At 49.2% G+C, this 23,617-nt stretch overlaps 2 protein-coding genes across 2 annotated transcripts in view; one reads left to right on the forward strand and one right to left on the reverse strand.

Annotated features, from left to right (window-relative positions):
- The first annotated feature begins 878 nt into the window (after window positions 1-878).
- On the forward strand, window positions 879-10,269 carry LOC311104242 (basic helix-loop-helix domain-containing protein USF3-like). Its single transcript, XM_084145997.1, has 7 exons — window positions 879-945; window positions 1,308-1,432; window positions 1,514-1,545; window positions 1,645-1,727; window positions 2,095-2,191; window positions 2,489-7,764; window positions 7,959-10,269. Exons 2-7 carry the CDS (start codon window positions 1,389-1,391, stop codon window positions 9,669-9,671), a joined length of 7,245 nt encoding a protein of 2,414 aa, XP_084002123.1. The 5' UTR covers window positions 879-945; window positions 1,308-1,388; the 3' UTR covers window positions 9,672-10,269.
- A 235-nt stretch (window positions 10,270-10,504) lies between these two features.
- LOC311150284 (brother of CDO-like) overlaps window positions 10,505-23,617 on the reverse strand; it is a 48,660-nt gene continuing 35,547 nt past the window's right edge. Inside the window, exons 7-17 of the mRNA XM_084187669.1 lie at window positions 15,964-16,508; window positions 15,513-15,678; window positions 15,335-15,403; window positions 14,741-14,953; window positions 14,308-14,486; window positions 13,966-14,188; window positions 13,614-13,796; window positions 12,546-12,757; window positions 12,298-12,386; window positions 12,010-12,173; window positions 10,505-11,862 (exon numbers count right to left, since the gene is read on the reverse strand). Coding sequence (XP_084043795.1) covers window positions 11,702-11,862; window positions 12,010-12,173; window positions 12,298-12,386; window positions 12,546-12,757; window positions 13,614-13,796; window positions 13,966-14,188; window positions 14,308-14,486; window positions 14,741-14,953; window positions 15,335-15,403; window positions 15,513-15,678; window positions 15,964-16,508 — 2,204 coding nt within the window. The 3' untranslated portion in view covers window positions 10,505-11,701. The remainder of the gene's footprint in view (window positions 11,863-12,009; window positions 12,174-12,297; window positions 12,387-12,545; window positions 12,758-13,613; window positions 13,797-13,965; window positions 14,189-14,307; window positions 14,487-14,740; window positions 14,954-15,334; window positions 15,404-15,512; window positions 15,679-15,963; window positions 16,509-23,617) is intronic.

Raw genomic sequence — 23,617 nt, forward strand, 5'->3', positions numbered from 1 at the left:
GATGCTATGCTACTAGCCTCATGCCATGAATAGCCATCTCGAGACAACTCCGATATGAAGTGTTTTTTCTCAAAGTTGCCGTGATGTCACGTGTCCTACTTATGTCAGTACATTCGTAACAACTTAAGCATTACGAAACTTATTCTATCAAATAAACCTCACGTAGCAAATAAGCCATTCATTGTTTTGTTGAGAAAATTCGACACTCATTGACCTCCATACAAAAAACTCCTTGCTTAGTGTGCGAAACAACCAAAATACGCCACCTGCTGGAGGGAGACAGATTTTCCGCTGAGCTGGGCCTCTTCCTCCTCTCTGGGAAAACCAAAGTTTTGACAGGAACTAAATTCCAAAATGGGGAAGGTACAGATAAGTTGCTAGCTAATTAATTTCACATAATTGTCCTAATTTACAAGTGATTTGACAGTCACAAAGGTGATTTGCCAACTTTTCCAGGCGGTCTTTTGATTGCATTATTTTATTCACCAAGTCTAACAAGCAAGCTTGATATGTTGCCTACCTTGCGAGCTAGCTAGCTAGCTAGCTAGCTAGCTTGCAATGCTAGCTAGCAAGCTTGAGGGTGGTTGTTTGTTTTGCTTCCACAATATTGTTATCCCATGTACTGTGCATGTGAGTATGATTTATTGTGTTTTATCTATCTCGTTCAAATTCATACTTCCAAAGAGGGCTTCTCTTATGCGAACCTACTTTAACACCAGGATATCAGTGCTAGTTAGCTAATGAGCCAACGTTAACTACCTAAGAAGTAGGTTCAAAATGGGGATGTTTGTGGGTCAACTCACGCTCGTTCTCTAAGAATAATCGCTATTGCCCTCAATAGATTTCATTCAAGACAGCCTGTCAGATAATATTAATTCATTATTTTCAGGTAACTAACTGGGATAACCGAATCGCACAGCGTTGGACTAAGCTCATTGTTTACATGTAAGGCCACAGTAACTTCAATTCCAACGACCCCGTTATTGGCAAGGGTCTGCTCTGCGCATCTCGTCCCTTGTTGTGATAAATAGATGCAGCACAGTGTTATTCAGAATAAACACAGCTAACTAGTAGATGGTGATTATCACAAAATTACAACAATATAAATGCTTAGTAACAAAACTGTTGTGTGGCTCATGTCTGACCTTACAGATTAGTTATAAACATCATGGGGCTACTTGAATTTGGGAGGTCTGTTGTTGCTGAACAGCCTTGTCTCATTCATGAGTGTGCATCTGTTACATATTTAAAATCAAGTGTTTTGTCTAGTCGTCATCCCTCCTTGGTCTCTTATGTTTGGGTTGCAGGTCGGCCAGGGAAGGGATTTGATGGTAGGCCTGCAAGCGTGGTGACCAGTGCCTGTTATACAGGCAGTAGAGTAGGCCAGGATGCCAGAGATGACAGAGAACCAGACTCCTGGCCATAAACCACGGTAAGGGCAAATCAATTATTCTGCATTGAAGTTTTCAGGCACACAACATTGTCTAACCTCTTTATCCATTTTCTCTTACAGAAAGAAGAAAAACAAGGAGTCTCACAATGCAGGTGAGATATTGTTGTTGTAGTTTGTCTTTTTCTGTAATTTCCCAGCATTTCCTGGGAGTGACTCACTAAGTTTTTATGTTTGTTTTGTTTGTTCTTAAGTTGAGAGACAGCGAAAAGAGAAGATCAATGCTGGAATTAACCGTATTGGGGACCTTCTACCCTGTTCCCAGGCACTGAAGCAGGTAACACATAGGCTGTGTTTAGACAGGCAGCCCAATTCTGATATTTATTTCACTAATTGGTTTATTGACCAATCAGATCAGCTATTAAAAAGATCAGATCTGATGTGATTGGTCAAAAGACCAGTTAGTGCAAAACAGATCAGAATTGGTCTGTTTGTGTAAACACAGCCACACACACACACACACACACACACACTCACATGTGTGTTTTTGATCCGAACCATAGAACTTACGGGCTCAGTTTCTCAAGGTGTGATATTTATCCTTTGGTCTGAGGCTGTAGCTCCTGTTGATATCCTGCTGTATGTGTTTGCCTTGTGTCAGTCTCCATGTAAATCCCATGCTGACAGCCTCCCTCTGTCTTTAGAGTAAGAACATGATCCTGGACCAGGCCTACCGTTACATAAGTGAGCTGCAGAAACAAAATGACGCCATGCTTCTTGAAGGGGGAGAAATAGTACAAGGTGAGAGTTTGTGTGCTTCTAGTAGACAACAAGTATGTTGTCACAGTGCAGAAGTATGCAATTCCTTTGAGTGTGTTTTCCTATTTGTTTGCTTGCGTTTTAGTGTTTGTGCATACATGTCTACTTGTGCCAGTCTGTCTGTCATTCTGTATTTGAGCCTGCCTGTGTGAGGTAATGATAATATATGCCATTTAGCAGACGCTTTAATCCGAAGCCATTTTTGCATACATTTTACGTACAGGTGTTTGAGAGACAGTGTTGGTGACCACTACTCCTTGTTGTCTCCTATCTCTGCAGTTGAGGAGATCCGGCGGCTGCGGCGTCAGCTGGACGAGCTGCGGAAGGAGAGCGGCCATTACATCCAGCTGCTCAAAGCCCACGACATCAACTTCCTGGACGACCCCACCGTCCACTGGAAGGGCAAGCTGCACTGTGCAAAGGTCGCCAAAATAACGCCCACTCACCAGCTCCCCAAAGGAATTATTGTCTACTCCAATGGGAACGTGATATGCCCAGCAGGGAAGGAACCTAGTCCAGCCTCCGATCTGGGGAAGCAACCAGCCAATGCTGTGATTGTTCAGACATCTTGTGACATCACAGCAGGGGTTAGGGTGAACGGGGCTCTTCAGCACGTCAGCGTCCCTTCCTCTGCCCCTCCGCTCCTCCCTGGGGCAACCCTAGCCCCTACAGTGTCTACACCTGGCATCAGGCTGGTGGAACAGTGTGTAGCAGAGGCACCGTCAGCTCCCAAACTACCTCCCTCTGTGTCCTACATCACCCTCCAGGGTCTCTGTCCTCTCCCCACGGTCACCACAGCCTTGCCCCAGCAGCTCCAGCCTGCCACCCCAGCCCCTAGTCTCACCGTTGCAGCCAGTCTGGCCACCCCACTCCCTCTCCAGCCTGTCCCCGGCCTTACAGCCCTTCCCCAGGTCATAACCACCCAGAACGTTGCCATCAGGACTCTGAGCTATACGACTATCCCCAGCAGCCCAACCCTCCTCAGGGCCAGTGCAGCAGGGAGCACACAGACCACCTGGACTACCCTACAGCTGGCTGGGAACACAGTGCAACCTGTCTGCCAGTCTCTCCCCACCCCGGAGACTAGCACCACTGGGCAGCAGAGTATCCAACAGATTGTGGGCGCTAAACCATCAGTTCAACCCATTCATATTCAAATGAGCCAACAGGTACCCATACTGCCCCAGGCACCCATCACTGCCCATATGCAAGCCCAGCCTTCCATCCAGAGGACACCCCAGCTACGGCCAGCTATCCTGGCCCAGCACCAGCCCCAGACAGTCATGGCTCCCCAGCCACAGTGTGCTGTCCTCCCTCAGTCAGCCTTTAATCCTGCTGTGGTAGCCCACTCGGCTATGATGTCACAACAACAACCGCAACCCGCTGTACTACAACAGGCCACAGTCCCCCCCCATCCACAGGCTGTCCTCATGACTCAACCCCAACCAGCCATGGTTCCCCAGCCTCAGCTCAAGGCCCAAGCCCACCCCCAGGCAGCTGTTATGCCCCTCCTCCAGACCATGCAGGGATTGCAAATGAACCCTACTGGGACAACAGTTGCTGGGGTAACGGCTCCTCAGAACACTAACAACCCAAGTGTTGTCATCCTACAGCAGGCCAATCCCTGCTCAGCCCAGTCGGTTGTCAGGGACGACTTAACCAATCTGACGCCTTGTCAGCACATCGTCATCATCCAGGCCTCCAATCAGCCTCCGCCGGCACCTCCTCAGAACCCTCAGGTTGGCATGGTGCCCGCGGTAGCACCTGTCGTGCCCAATCAGATTGTCGTGACCAGCTGCACAACTTCCACCACTGGGCAACATATCGTTGTGGGTAAACAGTTGGTCCACATTCTACCCCGTCCCGTCCCTCAAACCCAGACACCCCAGGCCACCCCGGTTCCCCCAACCCCTCAGACCTTCACTGTGAACGGGCAGGTGTTTGCCCTGCAGCCCATGAAGACCTCGGAAAAGTCAGGCTGTCAGGGTGGCCAGAGCAGTCTCCAGCTGATCCAGCCTACCACCGCTGATGAGCCCACCACCAACGTGGCTCTGCACACCCTGGGAGCCCTCGGCAGCCTCAACCAGAGCATCTCACAGGGCATGCCGCCGTGTATCTCCACCCAGAGTAATGTCCAGCTGACCCTAGCCTCACCACCCTACTCTATAGTGCCACAGCAGCAGCCATCTTCTGTCCCCATTTCAGCAGGTCCACACAGTTCCCCCGTCAGGCAGATCCAGATCCCCAGTGTGACTCCACACAGACCAGGAAAGGCGGTGGTTCCAGGGAAGGTGGTGGTTACAGGGAAGGCGGTGGTTACAGGGAAGGCGGTGGTTACAGGGAAGGCCTCGCTGAGGCCGCCTGGCACAGCCTCAGTGCCCAGACCTAAGAGGGCCACCACCAAGCGGACCAAGTTAGTGAGGAAGAAGGAGCCCAAACAGAGACGGCCTAGTGGTACTGTTACCATCACAGCGAAGCCAGTGGCTTTAACAGGGGACCATCTGGAGCAAGAGGTCACTGTGCCTCAGGGAATCCCATCCTCTGTTGCTGTGACAATACAGCCAAAGCCTCCCCCTGTCAGCTTCCCAGCTAACACAACCACGGTTAGTAGTAGTGAGGCTTCCACACAGACCAGACCTGTTGTGAGTAGTGTCAACTCTACACAGTCATCTCCTAAAGTTAATACTGGGAATACTAGTTCATATAGTGGACCAACTGTCTCCAGTGAATGCACCACACAGAGTAAAACCTCTGTGACAAGTTCCACTAGTTTCACTCCGTGTACAGTTAGTAGTAGTATCAGCTCCACACAGAGTCAACTCCTTATCAATAGTGTTGTGAGTCTAGCTACAGTCACCACTGTCACTTCTGCAGCAGATAAGCCTACAGTCAGTGCTACTGTTTCTTCTCAGAGTAAACAACCTGCAGTTGCCGCTAGTGACAGCGCCACTCCCCTCAGACCTACAGTCAGTTCTACTGTTTCTTCTCAGAGTAAACAACCTGCAGTCGCCGCTAGTGACAGCGCCACTCCCCTCAGACCTACAGTCAGTGCTACTGTTTCTTCTCAGAGTAAACAACCTGCAGTTGCCGCTAGTGACAGCGCCACTCCCCTCAGACCTACAGTCAGTTCTACTGTTCCTTCTCAGAGTAAACAACCTGCAGTTGCCGCTAGTGACAGCGCCACTCCCCTCAGACCTACAGTCAGTTCTACTGTTTCTTCTCAGAGTAAACAACCTGCAGTCGCCGCTAGTGACAGCGCCACTCCCCTCAGACCTACAGTGACACAGAACAGACAGCCTGTCCCTACTACTATCAGCACTGTGCAAACTAGATCAGCTACCACCAATGACAGTTCTAGACAGAGCAGATATACGGTGACCAGTGTCTGTTCCACTGAGACTAGATCTCCATCTACGGGTGTGACGTCTTCAGCAGCATGTCGACCCTCAGTCAGCACTGTAAGCTCAATAGAAAGTAGACCAGTGGTTTCTCTCCAGTCTGCTCAGCTCACTTCATCATCACCGGGTCAGACCAAGCCAGCCAACAGCCAGGAGTCTCAGCCTACAACCCAGCCCCAGTCCCAGCCTGTGGCTTCTCCCTCGGGCCCCTCCACTCCAACCCCCTGCTCCAGTGTCCTGTCTTTCGCCTCACCCTCTGTAACAGTCCCCATGACCATGCCATCAGAATACAGGAAATGGGTCCCCTATAACAGACCCTCGACCCAGCAAATGACCATGCCCACTTCCACACCATCCCATCCTGCTGAGCTGAGGGTGACAGCGGTGTCAGGCAGGGAGAAGGAGCCTCATGGAGAGGGCCACCCCAGTGCAACGGTGGAGAAAGCGAGTGTGAAGAGTGCTGCTGCTCCCTCTAGAAAGGACTCCACTCTCCCACAGCAAGTGTACACGCTAGACCACGAACCCTTGGATCAGCCTCAGGCTCCTAACAGACAGACTGACTTGGCCATGTCTGGTGGCGCAGGTGGTGGAAGGGGCTTCTCTGTGGCGTCTATGCTTCCCACAGGCCACAGTGTCAGTTCCTCGCCAGGTAATTTTGGACCGTTTACTTTTACCACCGAGCAGGCTGATATCCTGGCTATGTTGGAGCAGGACAGTCCTGGGAGGAGGGTGGGGTGCTGCACTGTGGACAACTCCACCTCAACAAACACCCCAACACCTGCATGGGAACCCAACCCCAAGTCCCAGCAAGCCTCCAACAGCAAAGAGAGGGGTGCTGGACAACAGACGAAGCTCACCAAGCAGATGGAGACACCAGTGGCTAAACCCCTGTCACAGGTGTCTGTTAGAGGCCAGGCTGGAGAGGTAGCAGGCAGTGGAACCAGCGGAGCCAGACATCCACAGAACATCTCCTTCTCCCAGTCTCACCTCCAGTCCCAGAGCCAGGTCCAGTCTGGTACTGCCGGCACCCTCAGCGTCAACAACCTGATCCGGCCCAGCTCCAGCCAGCAGCAGGCATACCCAGGCTCCCTCAGTCTGGCTGGGCAGCAGGGCTCAGTCCTGTCCCCTGCAGGGAACTCAGCCCATGTCTCCCAGCCCTCCACCCCTGGCCTTCCTCCCTTCTCAGGCTCAGTCCAGCTGAACGAGTACACCCCCCTGAAGAGTGCCCTGATAAGGGCCCTGGTGGGGGTGGGTGAGCCGCAACACATCAAGGACTTGTCCAAGCGGCCAGCCCAGGACGATGTGATACTGTCCAGCAGTAACAAGCGACAGAAGGCCTTCTCGTCGGCCTCCAACGTGGGCCGCATTGAGGTCAAACCACTGGACCACAGCCAGATGATGGTACCCCAGCTACCCCCTAGCTCCTCAGCCGTCATGACCAGGATCAACCCCGATGGAGTGTGTACCTTGTTCTCAGGCAACGCCTTCATGAATACAATGCTCCGACCCACCGAGAGCCACTGCACCCCTCAGCTGCCCCCACAGGAACACAACCAACCAGGTGTGCTCCACCTGCCCCATGGCCACCCCCAGCATGTTGCACCCCAGCCAGGCCAACACCTCGGGGGGAACCCCTACCTGAAGCAGCAGCAGAGGCACCACCTGACCCAGCCTGACCCTGCACGGCTCCACAGCCTCCAGCAGAGGGTGCTGCAGCAGGAGCAGCAGGTCCAGAAGGAGCGGGGGCTGGTTGGAGGAGGTCAGAGCGGCCCTCCTGTGGGCCTACAACAGAAACAACACCACCTGGAGAAGGGAGGAGTTCAACAGCAGCAGCACCAGCATCAACAATCACAACAATCACATCAACAACAACACTCACAGCAACAACAACATCAACAGCGGCAGCAGCAACAGTCACAACAACACCAACAACAAGCCCAGTCACAGCAGCAGCAACAACAACAACAACAACACCCTCAACAGCAACAGCAGCACCAGCAGCAGAGCTCCCACTCCAGACACCAGCACCTCCAGCAGCAACAGATCCAGCAGCACTTTGGGTCGCGGCACCAGGAGAAGAGCTGTGAGGCCCAGCCAGGACCAGCAGGACCCAGAGCTCACCACAGCAGCCACCTGACCCAGCAGGAACACATCAAGGTACATGAACTACTGAGGCTGTGTTGAATACATGATGATAATGATTGGATTGTCTTGTTTGCAGCTCTGAGTATACATTAAAAACATGTGCATGTGCTCCATTTGGATGATTTAGAATGAAGTCTGTTTTCTATATGTTTCTATCCAATCTTTTCTCCTCTCTTCCCCCTCTTCCCTCCCATTGGTCGGGTCAGAACCACAGTACCATGCAGAGGCTGATGAGCTCTAGGAACCTGGAGCAGCAGCTGACTTCCCAGCCCAGCAACCCTGCCTCCCGGCCCTCCGACCTGGGCTGTGCCCCCTCGCGCCAGGAGCACCACCGGGTCTCCAGCTACTCTGCAGAGGCCCTCATTGGGAAGAGCTCGTCTAGTGGCGAGCAGCAGCAGCGCATGGGGCTCCATCTCCAGGCCACTCGCGGTACTACACAGGAACAGCCAGACCTACTGAGCTACCTGGGCACATCCAGAGTGAAGGGCAACATCACACATAACCCTCAGAGCCGGCTGCCCCCAGACCACCCAGGCTCTGCAGATGTCCAGAGGTTCTCTGAGTGTCTTCCGTTTAAAACAATCGGCGGGGCTGGAGGGGGGCATCGCATGGGGGGCTTTGAGGACATGACACCTAAATCAGGTGCCTCGTCTCAGAGAGGCGCCCAAAGCCAGCAGGGGGGTTTCAGGATGGGCCCGGGGCCTCCAGGGGATGGGCGACCCCTTGGGGGGTACAGTGAACCCCATCCTGGGACGCAGGGGGTGCAGATTGGTGCTTCAGGTCTTCCCCGGGACCAGGAGGGGTGTCATCAGAGCTTCATGCAGAGTCTCCTGGAGCAGACCAACCACCAGAGGGCAGTGCAGTGCTGTCCTCCGGTCAGCATGGAGTACAGCTGTGTGCCTGGCAGCTCTGCAGGGGACATGCAGGCTAAAGCATCCAGCCCCAGTGTTCCTCCCACTCAGAAGGCCCCAGCTTTGAGGCTTGGGGAGGGCAACAAGGGCCACATCCCTCAGGGTAGTGGGAACATGGGCGTCCACCCAGGGGTACGGGCAGGTCTCCCCCACCCTCTTACCCCCCACAGCAGCTCTGAGCCAGGCCGCACCTCTGCCCCCTCCAGACCCCCCACCGCAGTCAGCCAGCGCTCCCGCCACATCACCCAGGAAGCCCAGAGCGGGAAGCTGAGGCCTGGGGAGCGACCACGGTCAGGCAGCCTGAGACCTGGGAACCCCTTTGAGCCTGGCGTCCACCTGCTGGGTCGACCACAGTCAGGGGGTGAGGCGCGGCGCAGCAGTATTGTCCGCTTTATGGCAGACAGTGCCCAGGTCGCCGGGGACAACAACCTGATGCCTGACCAACACCTGGCCCAGAACTTTGGCTTCTCCTTCATCCCGGAGGGAGGAATGAACCCCCCTCCTATCAGCCAGCCCAACTCCTCCCGCCCCTCGGCCCTGCTATCTGTAGAGCCCCAGAACACCTTACCCTCCTTCTACCCCTCCTACCCCCCTGCCGCCCACCCCAGCCTGGCCAGCGACATCCCCATCCAGTACTTCTCCAACCAGATGTTCACAAGCCCCAGTGCCGACAAGAGCAGCTCTGCCCCCCTCAACAACCGCTTCGGCTCCATCCTGTCTCCACCGCGCCCCGTAGGGTTCGCCCAGGCAACCTTTCCCCTACTCTCAGACATGCCCCCTATACCCATCAGCAACTCCTCTGGCATCACCCCACACCTGTCCAACTTCAGCCTCACCTCGCTGTTCCCTGAGATCGCCACGGCGATGCAGCCTGATGGTTCTGCCATGCCAATGTCCCCATTGCTGTCCCTCTCCAACACTTCCTCTGCAGACTCAGGCAAGCAGCCCAACCGCCCCGCCCACAACATCAGCCATATCCTGGGGCATGATGGGAGTTCTGCCGTGTAGGTGAGGGGACTTGAGGTGTTGTCGTGCCAACGTGGCAGTCAGGAATGTTCTGATTCCAGATAAAACATTTATTGAGTTGTATTACGTGGAGTAATGTCATGTCATGGCCAATTGAATTGACAGGAGTTCAACTCTACTGTTTGGATTGAAGCGGGTGGAAGGGCTGCTGATCTTTTCTCTTGGTTTTTATCATATTATTATTTCTGGTTAGTGTTCTACTTTAACTGCCTGCCAGTTCTATTGATACCTTAACATGGCATCTGATGCCCTTGTTACAAAAGTCATAGCATTTCACTGATCAGCACTCCTATGACTCTAGGATGGGGGAAATGAAGCTTCTAAACCATATGGTTTGCAAATAGGTCTGACTTATCTGCTAGTAAAATGCTATGAAGCGTTTTGTACTTTCATTGACTGTAAGTTCTAAAAGAGGATCCATTGAAAAACATCTGCACAAAATTCTCAAATGTAAATGTACTAACTTAATCAGGGTATCCTGTACAGAAACTATTTGATTAGAGCTATTTTGTAAATATGTTTATTTTGAGAAGTGTTAGTTTAATATGTATGTATTTGTAAATAAATAAAGTTGATTTAACATTTTTTTATTGATTAAAACTTTGTCTGGAAATTTCCGACACACGATGTCCAGATGCCACCAGTTTCACTTCCTAAATAGTCACAGTACTGTAGGTGTATTCAGTTGGGTGAAGGATAAATCAAGTGAGGGACAAATCTGAAATGGTATCTTTGCGATTACGCCTACTTATTTCAATTCCCTACAAACCGCAAACCATTTAACAGGGTTAAAATGAAACGCACAAACAACCAAGGTGGTTCATTATAAGCTTTATTTACATGCAATAGTGCTTCAGCCTGTGTAACCATAACGTCTACACACATAAAGATGGGTTATAGATTCAGGAACTCCTTCATTTTGATCTGACGCCTCGTGGGGAAGGCTAATACTGATGCACCAATCTGTGAGGGAAGAATAATACGGACGCACCAGTCAAAGATTCCTTTACAAGGCACAGTCGTTTGGAATAGTGACCAGCATAAACAGTAAACAAACCGTCATTTCAGAAGTTATGTCTAAGATAAAACGTAGCAGATAAACCTTCCAGAATGCTTCCCATTCAGTGATAAGAAAAAGAAATCTGGCTCCTAAAAATAAATAACTATACAATATATAAATATCTGTACTCTAAAAACGACAAAAGACAGAATGCTTTGAAGTTGCATACGTTTGTTAATACTTTGTTAATGAAAAATGCATAATATTTCTCAGTTATTTCTATACAAAACGGATGACGGTTGTACCTTGAGAATCGCACCATTATGACAACACTAAACAGGATTGAAGCAGGAGTATATACACAACACTGCATCACAACATACACGAGGGTTGCGTCCAATGTGCATTATCATTGAGCATTTTCAGGTAGTACCTCGTCCAAATGCTTGCTCCCCCTTCGTCTCTACTGAGCAGCACAACCCTGTCCATTGGTCTTTTGTTTCCAGCTGACATGCGGCTATCAGGATAGTATAACAACCAGATGTCTGAGTTGTGAATAAGTGGACAATTGGAGTTCTACAGGGAATGACTGAGGAGACTGGTAGATGTGCTGCTGGTGCCGGGTCAGAGAAACTGGAATGGCGCTTCTCTCCATCCAGTAGTATCTCATTCACATTCTGTTGAAGATTTCATTTGTGACTTAAATCAGCACCAGGATTGGAATCACATTCAGATACTCCCCCTTCCTCCTCAAGAAATGCAGATATTAATATACGATCACAGATCTGTCTTATAACACAGAGCAGCATTACAACATGATAACAGAAACTCCCTTTGTCCTGGTTGTAGTGACAGGACGTACAGATAAGTGTCTTCCAATATGAACATATCCTTGTACACAGCATAAAACAACATTTTTATATATACAAAAGCATAAATATATAAATATCTGTGATACAAAAATAAATACTTTGTTTTGTGTTTTTCTTATAGCGTTTTTTCAAGCGTCCGTTTAATCTGACGTCCCTTGTTCTACCGGTGGTGTTTCACTCTGGAGAGTGTTCACTTCCTGGAGTGGAAGTGCATCTTGGGATTCTGGCGTTGTAGCTGTTGATGTCGCCGTGGAGATCTCCTCCTCCAGTGGTAGCAGAGGAGAGAGAGAGCAGGGTAGGTCTACACAGACAGAGGGGAAGAAAATACATGTTTATCTAAAATGGTCATTTGAAATCTGCAGTGGGCATAACACATTCATAGCTCCTCAAGTGTGAGGTAAATGCATAAGTTGCATAATGTTAAAGTTTTGTGAGAACGGACTTGTACCTTGATTGATGTCATCCTCCCGTATGATGTCCCCATTGTAAAAATGGGCGTTCCCCGTCGGGTCCTGAGTGCTGATTGGCTGTTCTGAGGTGTTGAGGAGCTGGAGGGTGGAGTCCTCAGGCAGAAAGCAGTGATCTTCTCCGTCTCCATGATGCTCAGGCTCACTGATAGAGAGAGGGACATGTTTGGGTGAGAATGCTTATATACACACACACACGTGTACATATACACACAGAGACAGACTGACTGACTGAAATTGAGAATATGTGAAAACAGTACTGTATCTACCTGTTAGAGTAGTGGTAGACTGGGACGTGTCCGTTTGACATGATATGTGGCAGCAGTGTGTCACACTCCATATCACACTCCACATCCTCCTGCAATAGGAACAAGAGACATCAGTTAGACTTCTGTTACACATGAAAAACAATAATGTGCCCGAAGCTGATACGCTACAAACTGATTTATTGGTGAGATGCACAAGACATGAAACTTGGCGAGCTTAGCTTCCCAATGTGGACAGAACTCAGTCTGACCTGATGTAGTCCTGGCAGGCAGTGTGTGGGGTGAAGGTGTTTCCCGTTGGAGGTGTACAGTCCGTTGGGGGGGTAGACGGCGTGCGGCGGGGGCAAGTGGGGGTCCAGCGGGCAATGCCCAACCACTGCCAGGCCCTGCAGGGGCACCATGGTGTACTGGCAGGAGGAGACAGGGGATGCCACGGCTGGGAAACACAGGTCTGACGTTTGCTCTGGAGGGGAGAAAACCGTTGTTAGACATGGAAGGACTTCCAGGGCTGATATATCAAGGGATTAGTCAATTCAAAATGGCGGGATTGGTCAGTTACGTTTAAGTCATTTATCCATGGCGTCTACATTCATCTTAAGATAGCTTCAATAGATCTGACAACCACATATCACAGTTATAGTCACTACATTTTTCCTTTATAAAGTAGCTATCAGCAAAGTCAGAGTTAGAAGGGGGGGGGGGGGGGGGGGGGGGGGTTCTAGGTGAGGAGGTCGTCTGTTAAATTACGTAAATGTAATGTAATGTAAATTAGGTTTCTTTCCCGCCCCAATTTCGTGACATCCAAGTGGTAGTTACAGTCTTGTCCCATCGCTGCAACTCCTCTACGGACTCATGCCAGGTTAAGAACCATGTGACCTCCGAAACACGACCCTGCCAAGCTGCACTGCTCGCTTAACCCGGAAGTCAGCCGCACCATGTGTCGGAGGAAACACCGTCCAACTGGCGACCGGAGTCAGCTTGCAGGTGCCTGGCCCGCCACAAGGAGTCGCTAGAGCCCGATGGGACAACGAAATCCCTGCCGGCCAAATCCTCCCCTAACCCGGACGACGCTGGGCCAATTGTGGGTCGCTTCATGGGTCTCCTGGTCACGGCTGGCTGTGACAAAGCCTGGGATCGAACCCGGGGCTGTAATGACGATGCAGTGCCTTAGACTGCTGCGCCACTCGGGAGGCCTTAGGAAGGGGATTATTTAAGATACTCTGAGTTCAAACAACTACAGTTGTTTTTGTGACTAAACCGAACTTGATCCAACAACTACTACCACCACCCTCCTCGTCCTTATCCTCAGCAATACTCACTCTCTTTGGCCCAGGCTCTCCACAGGCAGAAGGGGATGAAGGATACGATGATGAACACGAGGGCCCCCAAGACCACGCCCACTATGAGGTAGGGGAGGTCGCTGGGGCGGGGCACAGGCCCCCCGGAGTGCTCTGGTCTCTGGGACGACGTCTCCGACGGGAAGGGCCGCTGGTTCAGACGAGCTGGGGGAGGGAGGGGTTCATTTAGTTGATAACATTTATCACAGTCAGGCTATAAAATGAATTATATGAACAATGTTGCGTTTTTAACAAGCAGGTGTTCTAGTGTTTCTCTGTGAGCGTACATGTGTTACTGAGATGGCTATACAGGTAGAGACCGAGATCTGCATACCTTTAGTTTCTAGGATGACCACGTTGCCAAACTCGCTCTCTCCTCCCTCGTTGAAGCACTGCATCTTGATGTCGTAGGCCGTCTCAGGCTGCAGGTCAGTGATAGAGTGCCAGTAGCGGTCACCTTCCACCACGTCCTTCTTATAGTCACTGTCGTTGTCACTGTCTGTCGGACGGTAGAAGATGTAGAAACCGTAGACAGGAGTGTTGTTGACGGCAGTGTACTGTGGTGAGAAAATATATGAAAGATTTAATATTAACAAAATGATAGTATTAAGAGTTTTCAGCCATACTTCTAACATGACAACACAAACATAAACTACACACAGCCTGTTCCACTCACCGTCCATTTGAGGATGATGGTGGTCTCGTTGATGGCTTCATTATAAGTGATGTATGGTCCGTCTACAGGGCGTTCGTTGGGCCTGCCGCCACCCACCACCGTGTAGGCCTTAGAGGGGACACTGGGGGGGCTGGCGCCAATCACATTCACTGCCAACACACGGAACTTATAAGACATGCCTACAGGGAAACAGAAAGCACACACGGGTTAAAATAACCAAACACCAGTTACACTGTCTACGTCTTTCTCTGTCCACACACTAATGGTGACCAGATGGTAACCATGTTGATTACTTACAGTCATTATTAAAATAGGTATGATTATGATGACTAAAACAGTAATGTTGATGATAATCAGAGTCATGCTAATGATGATGAGGCCATTTGTCATCATGAGGGATAATGATGATGATGATGATGGTGATGAAGCTCACCTTTCTCCAGGCCAGTGATCTCCACAGACAGTCGTTGGGGGGGGATGTTAGTGACAGCCACCTCCCATTCCCCTCCCCCCTTCCCTTTCAGCTTCTTAAACTCCACCCGGAATGACTGGATGGGGAAACCACGGTTACCACGCGGGATCCACGTTACGTATGCAGACGTCTCTGTCGCCGTGGAGATGGTGGGCTTATCAGGGGCCTCGGGAGCTGTGGAAAAGTGATAGAGGTTAAGCGGACATCAAATCTATTATTGTTCCATATTAATGCACATACAACCACACTGACACAAAGACAGACTCACTCTCAATAACATTAAAGCCAAAACACACACAGAGACAAGCAGGTAACGTAACAAACTTACAAAGACTTACTGTGAGCTCATCCTTTAGTGTTACAAGTGAAAGAGAGATCAAGACAGATCACATGTTAGTACAGAGTAGAAAAGTGAGGGGGTTAACAGTTAGTCAAACAGTTTTATAACGGCTCAGTTAGGATGTTATAAAGAGCTGAAAGGGCTATTAAGAGTTGTAACTGTGGTCCATCGATGTTCCAACCATACTGGACAGTAGGAGGGGGACGGGGACTTACGAGAGAGGCGAGGTGATGGTACTGCAGGAGTTTTAGGGGGCTCGTTCTGCCCCCCTGGACCCTTACGACCTGTTGGCACGGAAACAAGAGTATTAGCAAAAATACTCAAATACCGGGGAATCAACATGGGGGCATTTATTATAGTAATTTTGATTAATAGATAGGTAAATAAATATACCTTTGCCTGTCCTGAATGTCATCATGGCGGGTTGTCCCAGGCCAGCACAGTTCTTAGCAGACATCTCCACCTCGTACAGACTGGCTGGCTGCAGCTTGGCCAGGGTCAGCTTGTGGAGAGACCCAGATATACTGCTGCTGGTCCACTCACCCGGAGGGTCCTCAATCTGGTGGAGAGAGAGCGAGGGAGAGAGGGAGAGAGAAGAGAGGAGGCATTAGTTAGTGTGTGACGACATGTAAAGACATGTCATTGTAGACAACTTTATTATATCTGTATGTTTTGCTCTCTCCATTTTTATTAGTTCTACTATTTTGATATTGATTGCTGCACTGTTGGGTAGAGCATGCAAGTTAAGCATTTCACTGTACTTATGGATGTGACAATAAAACACTGAATGAGCATAACATTGTGTGTAAAATATGTGTGGATTTATGAGTCAACTAGCCTGTACCTTTCTGTACTTGACAATATACTCCACAACAGGAGACCCTCCATCGTGGCGAGGTTTCCAGGTCAGATCATAGAAGTCGGCCTTGACAGTCCTGGGCTGGCTGAGGATGACAGGGGCCTCTGCCACAGAGATCTGCCCAGGTAGCTCAGAGCAGTCCAGGGTCAGCACGCTACCCATGGCCCCAGGCTTCACTGGGGCTTGCTCCCGCAGCACCTTGTCTGGGCTCAGGGGACGCAGGCTGGACGGCAGCTTCCCTGACCGCGACGGGTTACTGGTTGGCAAGGTGACCAGTCTGGTGGCGGCCTGCGAGCTGCCCACGCCATTCTCGGCCATGCACTGGTACAGGCCGTCGTCCTGTGGGCCCACGTTGATGACACGCAGCACGCGGGCAGACAGGCGGTGGCGTGGCGATGTGGCCAGGGGGCGGGCATTGTGGAGCCATACCACAGAGGGGGCGGGTTTACCCCTGGCCTGGCAGCTGAAACGTACGCTCTCCCCCCACAACACCTCCTGCTGCTGGAGCTCTACGGTCACCTGGGGAGGCTCTATATATATAGAGAGAGAGAGATTTGAAGAACAAGAGGAGATTTGAAGAACCTTTATTGGGTCTGGGAACCCACAACACAATAAACACATCAATTAAAAACACAACACCAAATCTTCCTCTACAGTAGCTAAACACAACAGGCTTTGAATACCCCATATACTCAAACAGCCCAATGTTATTAACCAGTTTGTAATAGGCAAACTCAACCCTCAGTATCGCTGCCAACATCCCCTGCAGCATTCCCACCACATCCACAGTCCACTGTCCCCAAATACTGTTCTTTCGTGTCTTCCAAATTGCTAATTTAGCGGCCCCTGACACAAAGTTAAGCAAGAGAACTACACCCCTTCTACTAAACATGTACTTTAGCCCAAATATAAACTGTTGGGAAGAGAAAACCTCTCCCAGAGCTGAAAACCAACCAGTGATCAGGTCAATCATCCCGACCAACCTGGGACACTGTAAGAACAGATGTGCCAGAGTTTCAGACTCAGCACAGAATGGACACCCTTCCCTAACAGTAGGATCCAGGTGTACCAGATGCATATTGTTGGCTACAGCTCCATGTATTATCCTCCATTGGAGGTCAGCTGTCCTCTTTTCAACAGGCAGTTTGTATAAAGACCGCCAACAGCCTATTGGGGAGGCACCTGGACCAAACACACCCGCCCATCTCGTCGATTTTACCCCTTCCAAGGAAGAAGCTTGGGACACTTTCACACAGATTTTGTACATGGCCTTCTTTCCCACCGCCTTGAACTCCCCCAGCTCCAGGGTATCGAAGGATAGCAGCATCCCCACGTCCTCCTCTAATGCCCCCGCCGCAGCACTAACATTCAGCGCAGGGAACACATAATCCAGACCCTCTGTCCACCGATCAGAATTGGAAGGTTCAGTCACATACTGCCGATGAAGTACTCGCAGACCTCAGCTACGACCTTCCTGAGTAGGCGAGATGATCTGATCCCCGCTCTTTCTCCCAGCTCCTCCAATGATCTGCTCCTGCTCAGCATCATATGACCCAGCTTGGTGCACCCCACACCTAACAGGCATGAACCTAGGCTGGCTGAACCCATACACGGGACTGGATGACAGTGTTAAATGTAATGTAATGTAAATGTTATAAAAAAGAGGCTCTTCAAAAAGCCACATCCCTGGTGGCGTGCCGGCCTTACGGGACATGACAAACTCTCCAAGCCTGCATAACAGACTCATAGAATGGAGTCAGGCCAGACAAATCACACCCCTCTAGCTTTAAGAGGAAAAGGTGCTTGTTTAAGCCCAAACAGCCCGCTCTCCTCATCAATGTGTAGGCTGCATCGACCCTGCTAGAACCGTCACTGTACAACAGTCTCAGGGCTGCTTGAAGCCGGAAAGCCATGATCCTAGAAGAAATGAACACCAGGCCTTGCCCACCCTCGTGCAGTGGCAGCTACAAGGCTGCAGCTTTAATACAATGTTGTCCAGACCAGAAGAAATTGACAAGGGTCCTCTGAAGCTCTTGTATCAGACCCCCAGGTGGCTGTAAAATCATTAGTCTGTGCCACAGGGTAGACGCGGCTAGGTTATTGGTTACCAGCACCCTTCCCCTATAAGACAGCTGGGGTAGCACCCATTTCCACCTAGACAATCTGGCAAACACCTTCTCCACTACACCCTCCTAGTTCTTTTTTTTGAAAGACATCGGAGCCTAGAAAAAACCCCAAAGTCTTTATCCCATCTCTGCCCCACTGAATCCCCCCTGGTAACCATGGAGCGGACCCTATCTGAAGCTGACCTGCCCACAGCAATTCACTCTTTTCCCAATTGACTCTAGCTTAGGAGGCCGCCTCATACACCTTTAAAGCGTTTGAGAGAACCTTAACATCCTCACCCCCGTAATAAAAACTGTCACGTCATCTGCATACGCAGACAGTGCTATCGTGGGACCCTTCATAACCCCTGGCACAGAGAAACCAGTAAGCCTCGCTCTTAAAAAACAAAGCATTGGTTCAATTGCCAGACAATATAACTGTCCTGAAATTGGGCATCCCTGCCTGGTACCCCTTTGGACGGGGACGGGGCAGCTCAAACCACCCCCCACCTTCACCAGACATGAGGCCCCAGCATACAGTAAACTCATCCAAGACAAAACAAACATCCCCAAACCCAAAGGCTTTCATTGTTTTGAACAAGTACTGGTGGTCCACACGGTCAAAAGCCTTCTCCTGATCCAAAGAAAGCAAACCCACATTCACATCTGACAGTTTAGAAATGTCTAAAACATCTCTTATTATAAATAAGTTATCAACAATAGAGCGGTCAGGTACACAGTAAGACTGGTCCTTGTGGACCAACAGCCCCAGATATTCTTTCAACCTGTTTGAGAGACACTTAGATATAATTGTATATTCTGCACACAGCAGTGCAACAGGTCTCCAGTTTTTTAAAAGAGCCAAATCCCCCTTTTTTGGCAACAATGAATGCACAGCACGTTGACAGGATACAGGAAGAGAACCCTCATGAAAAGATTCACACACAACTTAATACAAATCCCCCCCAATAGACCACCAAAAGTGCTTATAGAAATCAGATGGTAAACCACCGATGCCAGGGACTCTGCCTGATGAGAGCTGCATAACTGTAGTGGACAGCTCCTGCAGAGTAATGTCAGAGTCCTAAGCATCTCTCTGCTCAGTGCCCAATTGAGGAAGTCCATGTAACAACTGTTCAGCACACAGAGGATCACAATCCTCCGCCTTATAGAGGGCAGAGTAGAAGTCTACGGCATGTTGGCGCATCTCACCGTCATCCGTGGTCACCTTCCCATAAAGGAGACGAAGGCAGACCGTCTGTTTGCGTTGCGATGTCGACTGCCCCAGGTTTTTAAAAAAGCACTAGGAGCATCCATATCCTTGAGGGTAGCAAAGCGAGACCTAATCCAGGCACCCTTCACTCTTTCATGTAAAAACAACCTCAGTTCATGTCTCTTGTCCTGTAAATTCATGACTAGTCCGGGGTCATTCTGAGTGAGCAACTTCAATTCAATAGATTTGATGTCCTGTTGACAAAACACACGTACGGTTGAAGTCGGAAGTTTACATACACCTTAGCCAAATACATTTGAAATCAGTTTTTCACAATTCCTGACATTTAATCCTAGTAAAAATTCCCTCTCTTAGGTCAGTTAGGATCACCACTTTATTTTAAGAATGTGAAATGTCAGAATAATAGTAGAGAGAATGATTTATTTCAGCTTTTATTTATTTCATCACATTCCCAGTGGGTCAGAATTTTACATACACTCAGTATTTGGTAGCGTTGCCTTTAAATTGTTTAACTTGGGTAAAAAAAAACTACAACGCTGTTAATTCGGCATCTCTGAGGTTTCGGTCCGTCTTGCTGTCTATCTGTCCATCAGATAGACAGATAGACAGGGTAGCCTTCCACAAGCTTCCCACAATAAGTTGGGTGAATTTTGGCCCATTCCTCCTGACAGAGCTGGTGTAACTGAGTCAGGTTTGTAGGCCTCCTTGCTCGCATTCGCTTTTTCAGTTCTGCCCACACATTTTCTATAGGATTGAGGTCAGGACTTTGTGATGGCCACTCCAATACCTTGACTTTGTTGTCCTTAAGCCATTTTACCACAACTTTGGAAGTATGCTTGTGGTCATTGTCCATTTGGAAGACCCATTTTCGACCAAGCTTTAACTTCTTGACTGATGTCTTGAGATGTTGCTTCAATATATCCACATAATTTTCCTTCCTCATGATGCCATCTATTTGTGAAGTACACCAGTCCCTCCTGCAGCAAAGCACCCCCACAACATGATGCTGCCACCCCCGTGCTTCACGGTTGGGATGGTGTTCTTTGGCTTGCAAGCAACCCCCTTTTTCCTCCAAACATAACGATGGTCATTATGGCCAAACAGTTCTATTTTTGTTTCATCAGACCAGAGGACATTTCTCCAAAAAGTACGATCTTTGTCCCCATGTGCAGTTGTAAAGTCGCTCTCTCTCTCTCCCGCTACTCTCTCCTCTTCCATCCTATCATCTCTTCCCTCTGCTCAATCTTTCTCCCTCCAATCTCCTGATTCTGCCTCCTCAACCCTCCTCTCCTCCCTTTCTGCATCCTTTGACTCTCTATGTCCCCTATCCTCCCGGCCGGCTCGGTCCTCCCCTCCTGCTCCGTGGCTTGACGACTCATTGCGAGCTCACATAACAGGGCTCCGGGCAGCCGAGCGGGAAATGCAGGAAAACTAGACTCCCTGTGGACCTGGCATCTTTTCACTCCCTCCTCTCTACATTTTGTTCCTCTGTTTCTGCTGCTAAAGCCACTTTCTACCACTCTAAATTCCAAGCATCTGCCTCTAACCCTAGGAAGCTCTTTGCCACCTTCTCCTCCCTGCTGAATCCCCCCCCCCCCCTCTCGCCATCATGGTTGACAACTCCGTTGTGTCCTCCTCCCAGAGTGCAAAGAGCCTTGGCGTGACCCTGGACAACACCCTGTCATTCTCCGCTAACATCAAGGCGGTGACCCGATCCTGTAGGTTCATGCTCTACAACATTTGCAGAGTACGACCCCGCCTTACACAGGAAGCGGCACAGGTCCTAATCCAGGCACTTGTCATCTCCCGTCTGGATTACTGCAACTCGCCGTTGGCTGGGCTCCCTGCCTGTGCCATTAAACCCCTACAACTCATCCAGAACGCCGCAGCCCGTCTGGTGTTCAACCTTCCCAAGTTCTCTCACGTCACCCCGCTCCTCCGCACACTCCACTGGCTTCCAGTTGAAGCTCGCATCTGCTACAAGACCATGGTGCTTGCCTACGGAGCTGTGAGGGGAACAGCACCTCCGTACCTTCAGGCTCTGATCAGTCCCTACACCCAAACGAGGGCATTGCGTTCATCCACCTCTGGCCTGCTGGCCCCCCTACCTCTGCAGAAGCACAGTTCCCGCTCAGCCCAGTCAAAACTGTTCGCTGCTCTGGCACCCCAATGGTGGAACAAGCTCCCTCACGACGCCAGGACAGCGGAGTCACTCACCACCTTCTGGAGACACTTGAAACCCCACCTCTTTAAGGAATACCTGGGATAGGATAAAGTAATCCTTCTACCACCCCTTTTTTTTAAAAAATTTTTTTTATAAATAATTGTAAAGTGGTTATCATAAGGTGAATGCACCAATTTGTAAGTCGCTCTGGATAAGAGCGTCTGCTAAATGACGTAAATGTAAATGTAAACCGTAGTCTGGCTTTTTTATGGCGGTTTTGGAGCAGGTTTTGATTTGTACTTTTCACACCAAAGTACGTTCATCTCTAGGAGACAGAACGCGTCTCCTTCCTGAGCAGTATGATGGCTGCGTGGTCCCATGGTGTTTATACTTGCATACTATTGTTTGTACAGATGAACGTGGTACCTTCAGGCGTTTGGAAATTGCTCCCAAGGATGAACCAGACAGACCAGAGTTTGAAGGTAGGCCTTGAAATACATCCACAGGTACACCTCCAATTGACTCAAATGATGTCTATCAATTAGCCTATCTAAAGCCATGAAATTAATTTCTGGAATTTTCCAAGCTGTTTAAAGGCACAGTCAACTTAGTGTATGTAAACTTCTCACCCACTGGAATTGTGATACAGTGAATTATAAGTGAAATAATCTGTCTGTAAACAATTGTTGGAAAAAGTACTTGTGTCATGCACAAAGTAGATGTCCTAACCGACTTGCCAAAACTATAGTTTGTTAACAAGAAATTTGTGGAGTGGTTGAAAAATGAGTTTTAATGACTCCAACCTAAGTGTATGTAAACTTCCGACTTCAACTGTATGTAGGCCTTCCCAGCCTCCCACTATTGTCTCAAGTACTCAAAATTCAATTTAATAACCCTCCATTTTTCCCAAAACAACAATAACCTTTCACAAAACATGACATAATGTAATAACTTAACATTAAAATACCAATAAGGTGATGACCTTCGTGGACAGGACAAGTGAATAGCAACAGTCACAATATGATGATCAGAAAAACACACCCTACTACAGTAGTGCTCAGATACATACAACCTGTCTAACCTTGCTGCACTGATATGACCTTCATTAACATTTAGCCATGTGTACACTACCGGTCAAAATGTTTTGAACACCTACTCATTCAAGGGTTTTTCTTTATTTGTACTATTTTCTACATTGTAGAATAATAGTGAAGACATCAACACTATGACATAACACATATGGAATCATGTAGTAACCAAAAAAGTGTTAAACAAATCAAAATGTATTTTATATTTGAGATTCTTCAAATAGCCACCCTTTGCCTTGATGACAGCTTTGCACACTCTTGACATTCTCTAAACCAGCTTCATGAGGTAGTCACCTGGAATGCATTTCAATTAACAGGTGTGCTTTCTTAAAAGTTAATTTGTGGAATTTATTTCCTTCTTAATACGTTTGAGCCAATCAGTTGTGTTGTGACAAGGTAGGGGGGGGGGGGGGTATACAGAAGATAGCCCTACTTGGTAAAAGACCAAGTCCATATTATGGCAAGAACAGCTCAAATAAGCAAAGAGAAACGACAGTCCATCATTACTTTAAGACATGAAGGTCAGCAATATGGAACATTAAGAACTTTGAAAGTTCTTCAAGTGCAGTCACAAAAACCATCAAGCGCTATGATGAAACTGGCGCTCATGAGGACCGCCACAGGAATGGAAGACCCAGAGTTACCTCTGCTGCAGAGGATAAGTTCATTAGAGTTACCAGCCTCAGAAATTACAGCCCAAATAAATGCTTCACAGAGTTCAAGTAACAGACACATCTCAACATCAACTGTTCAGAGGAGACTGTGTGAATCAGGCCTTCATGGTCGATTGCTGCAAAGAAACCACTACTAAAGGACACCAATAAGAAGAAGAGACTTGCTTGGGCCAAGAAACACAAGCAATGGACATTAGACCGGTGGAAATGTATCCTTTGGTCTGGAGTCCAAATTGGAGATTTTTGGTTCCAACCGCCGTGTCTTTGTGAGACGCGGTGTGGGTGAACGGATGATCTTCGCATGTGTATTTCCCACCGTAAAGCATGGAAGAGGAGGTGTTATGGTGTTGGGGTGCTTTGCTGGTGACACGGTC

The sequence above is a fragment of the Coregonus lavaretus genome (genome assembly GCF_964263955.1).
Source record: "Coregonus lavaretus genome assembly, chromosome: 2".
Lineage (NCBI taxonomy): Eukaryota > Metazoa > Chordata > Actinopteri > Salmoniformes > Salmonidae > Coregonus > Coregonus lavaretus.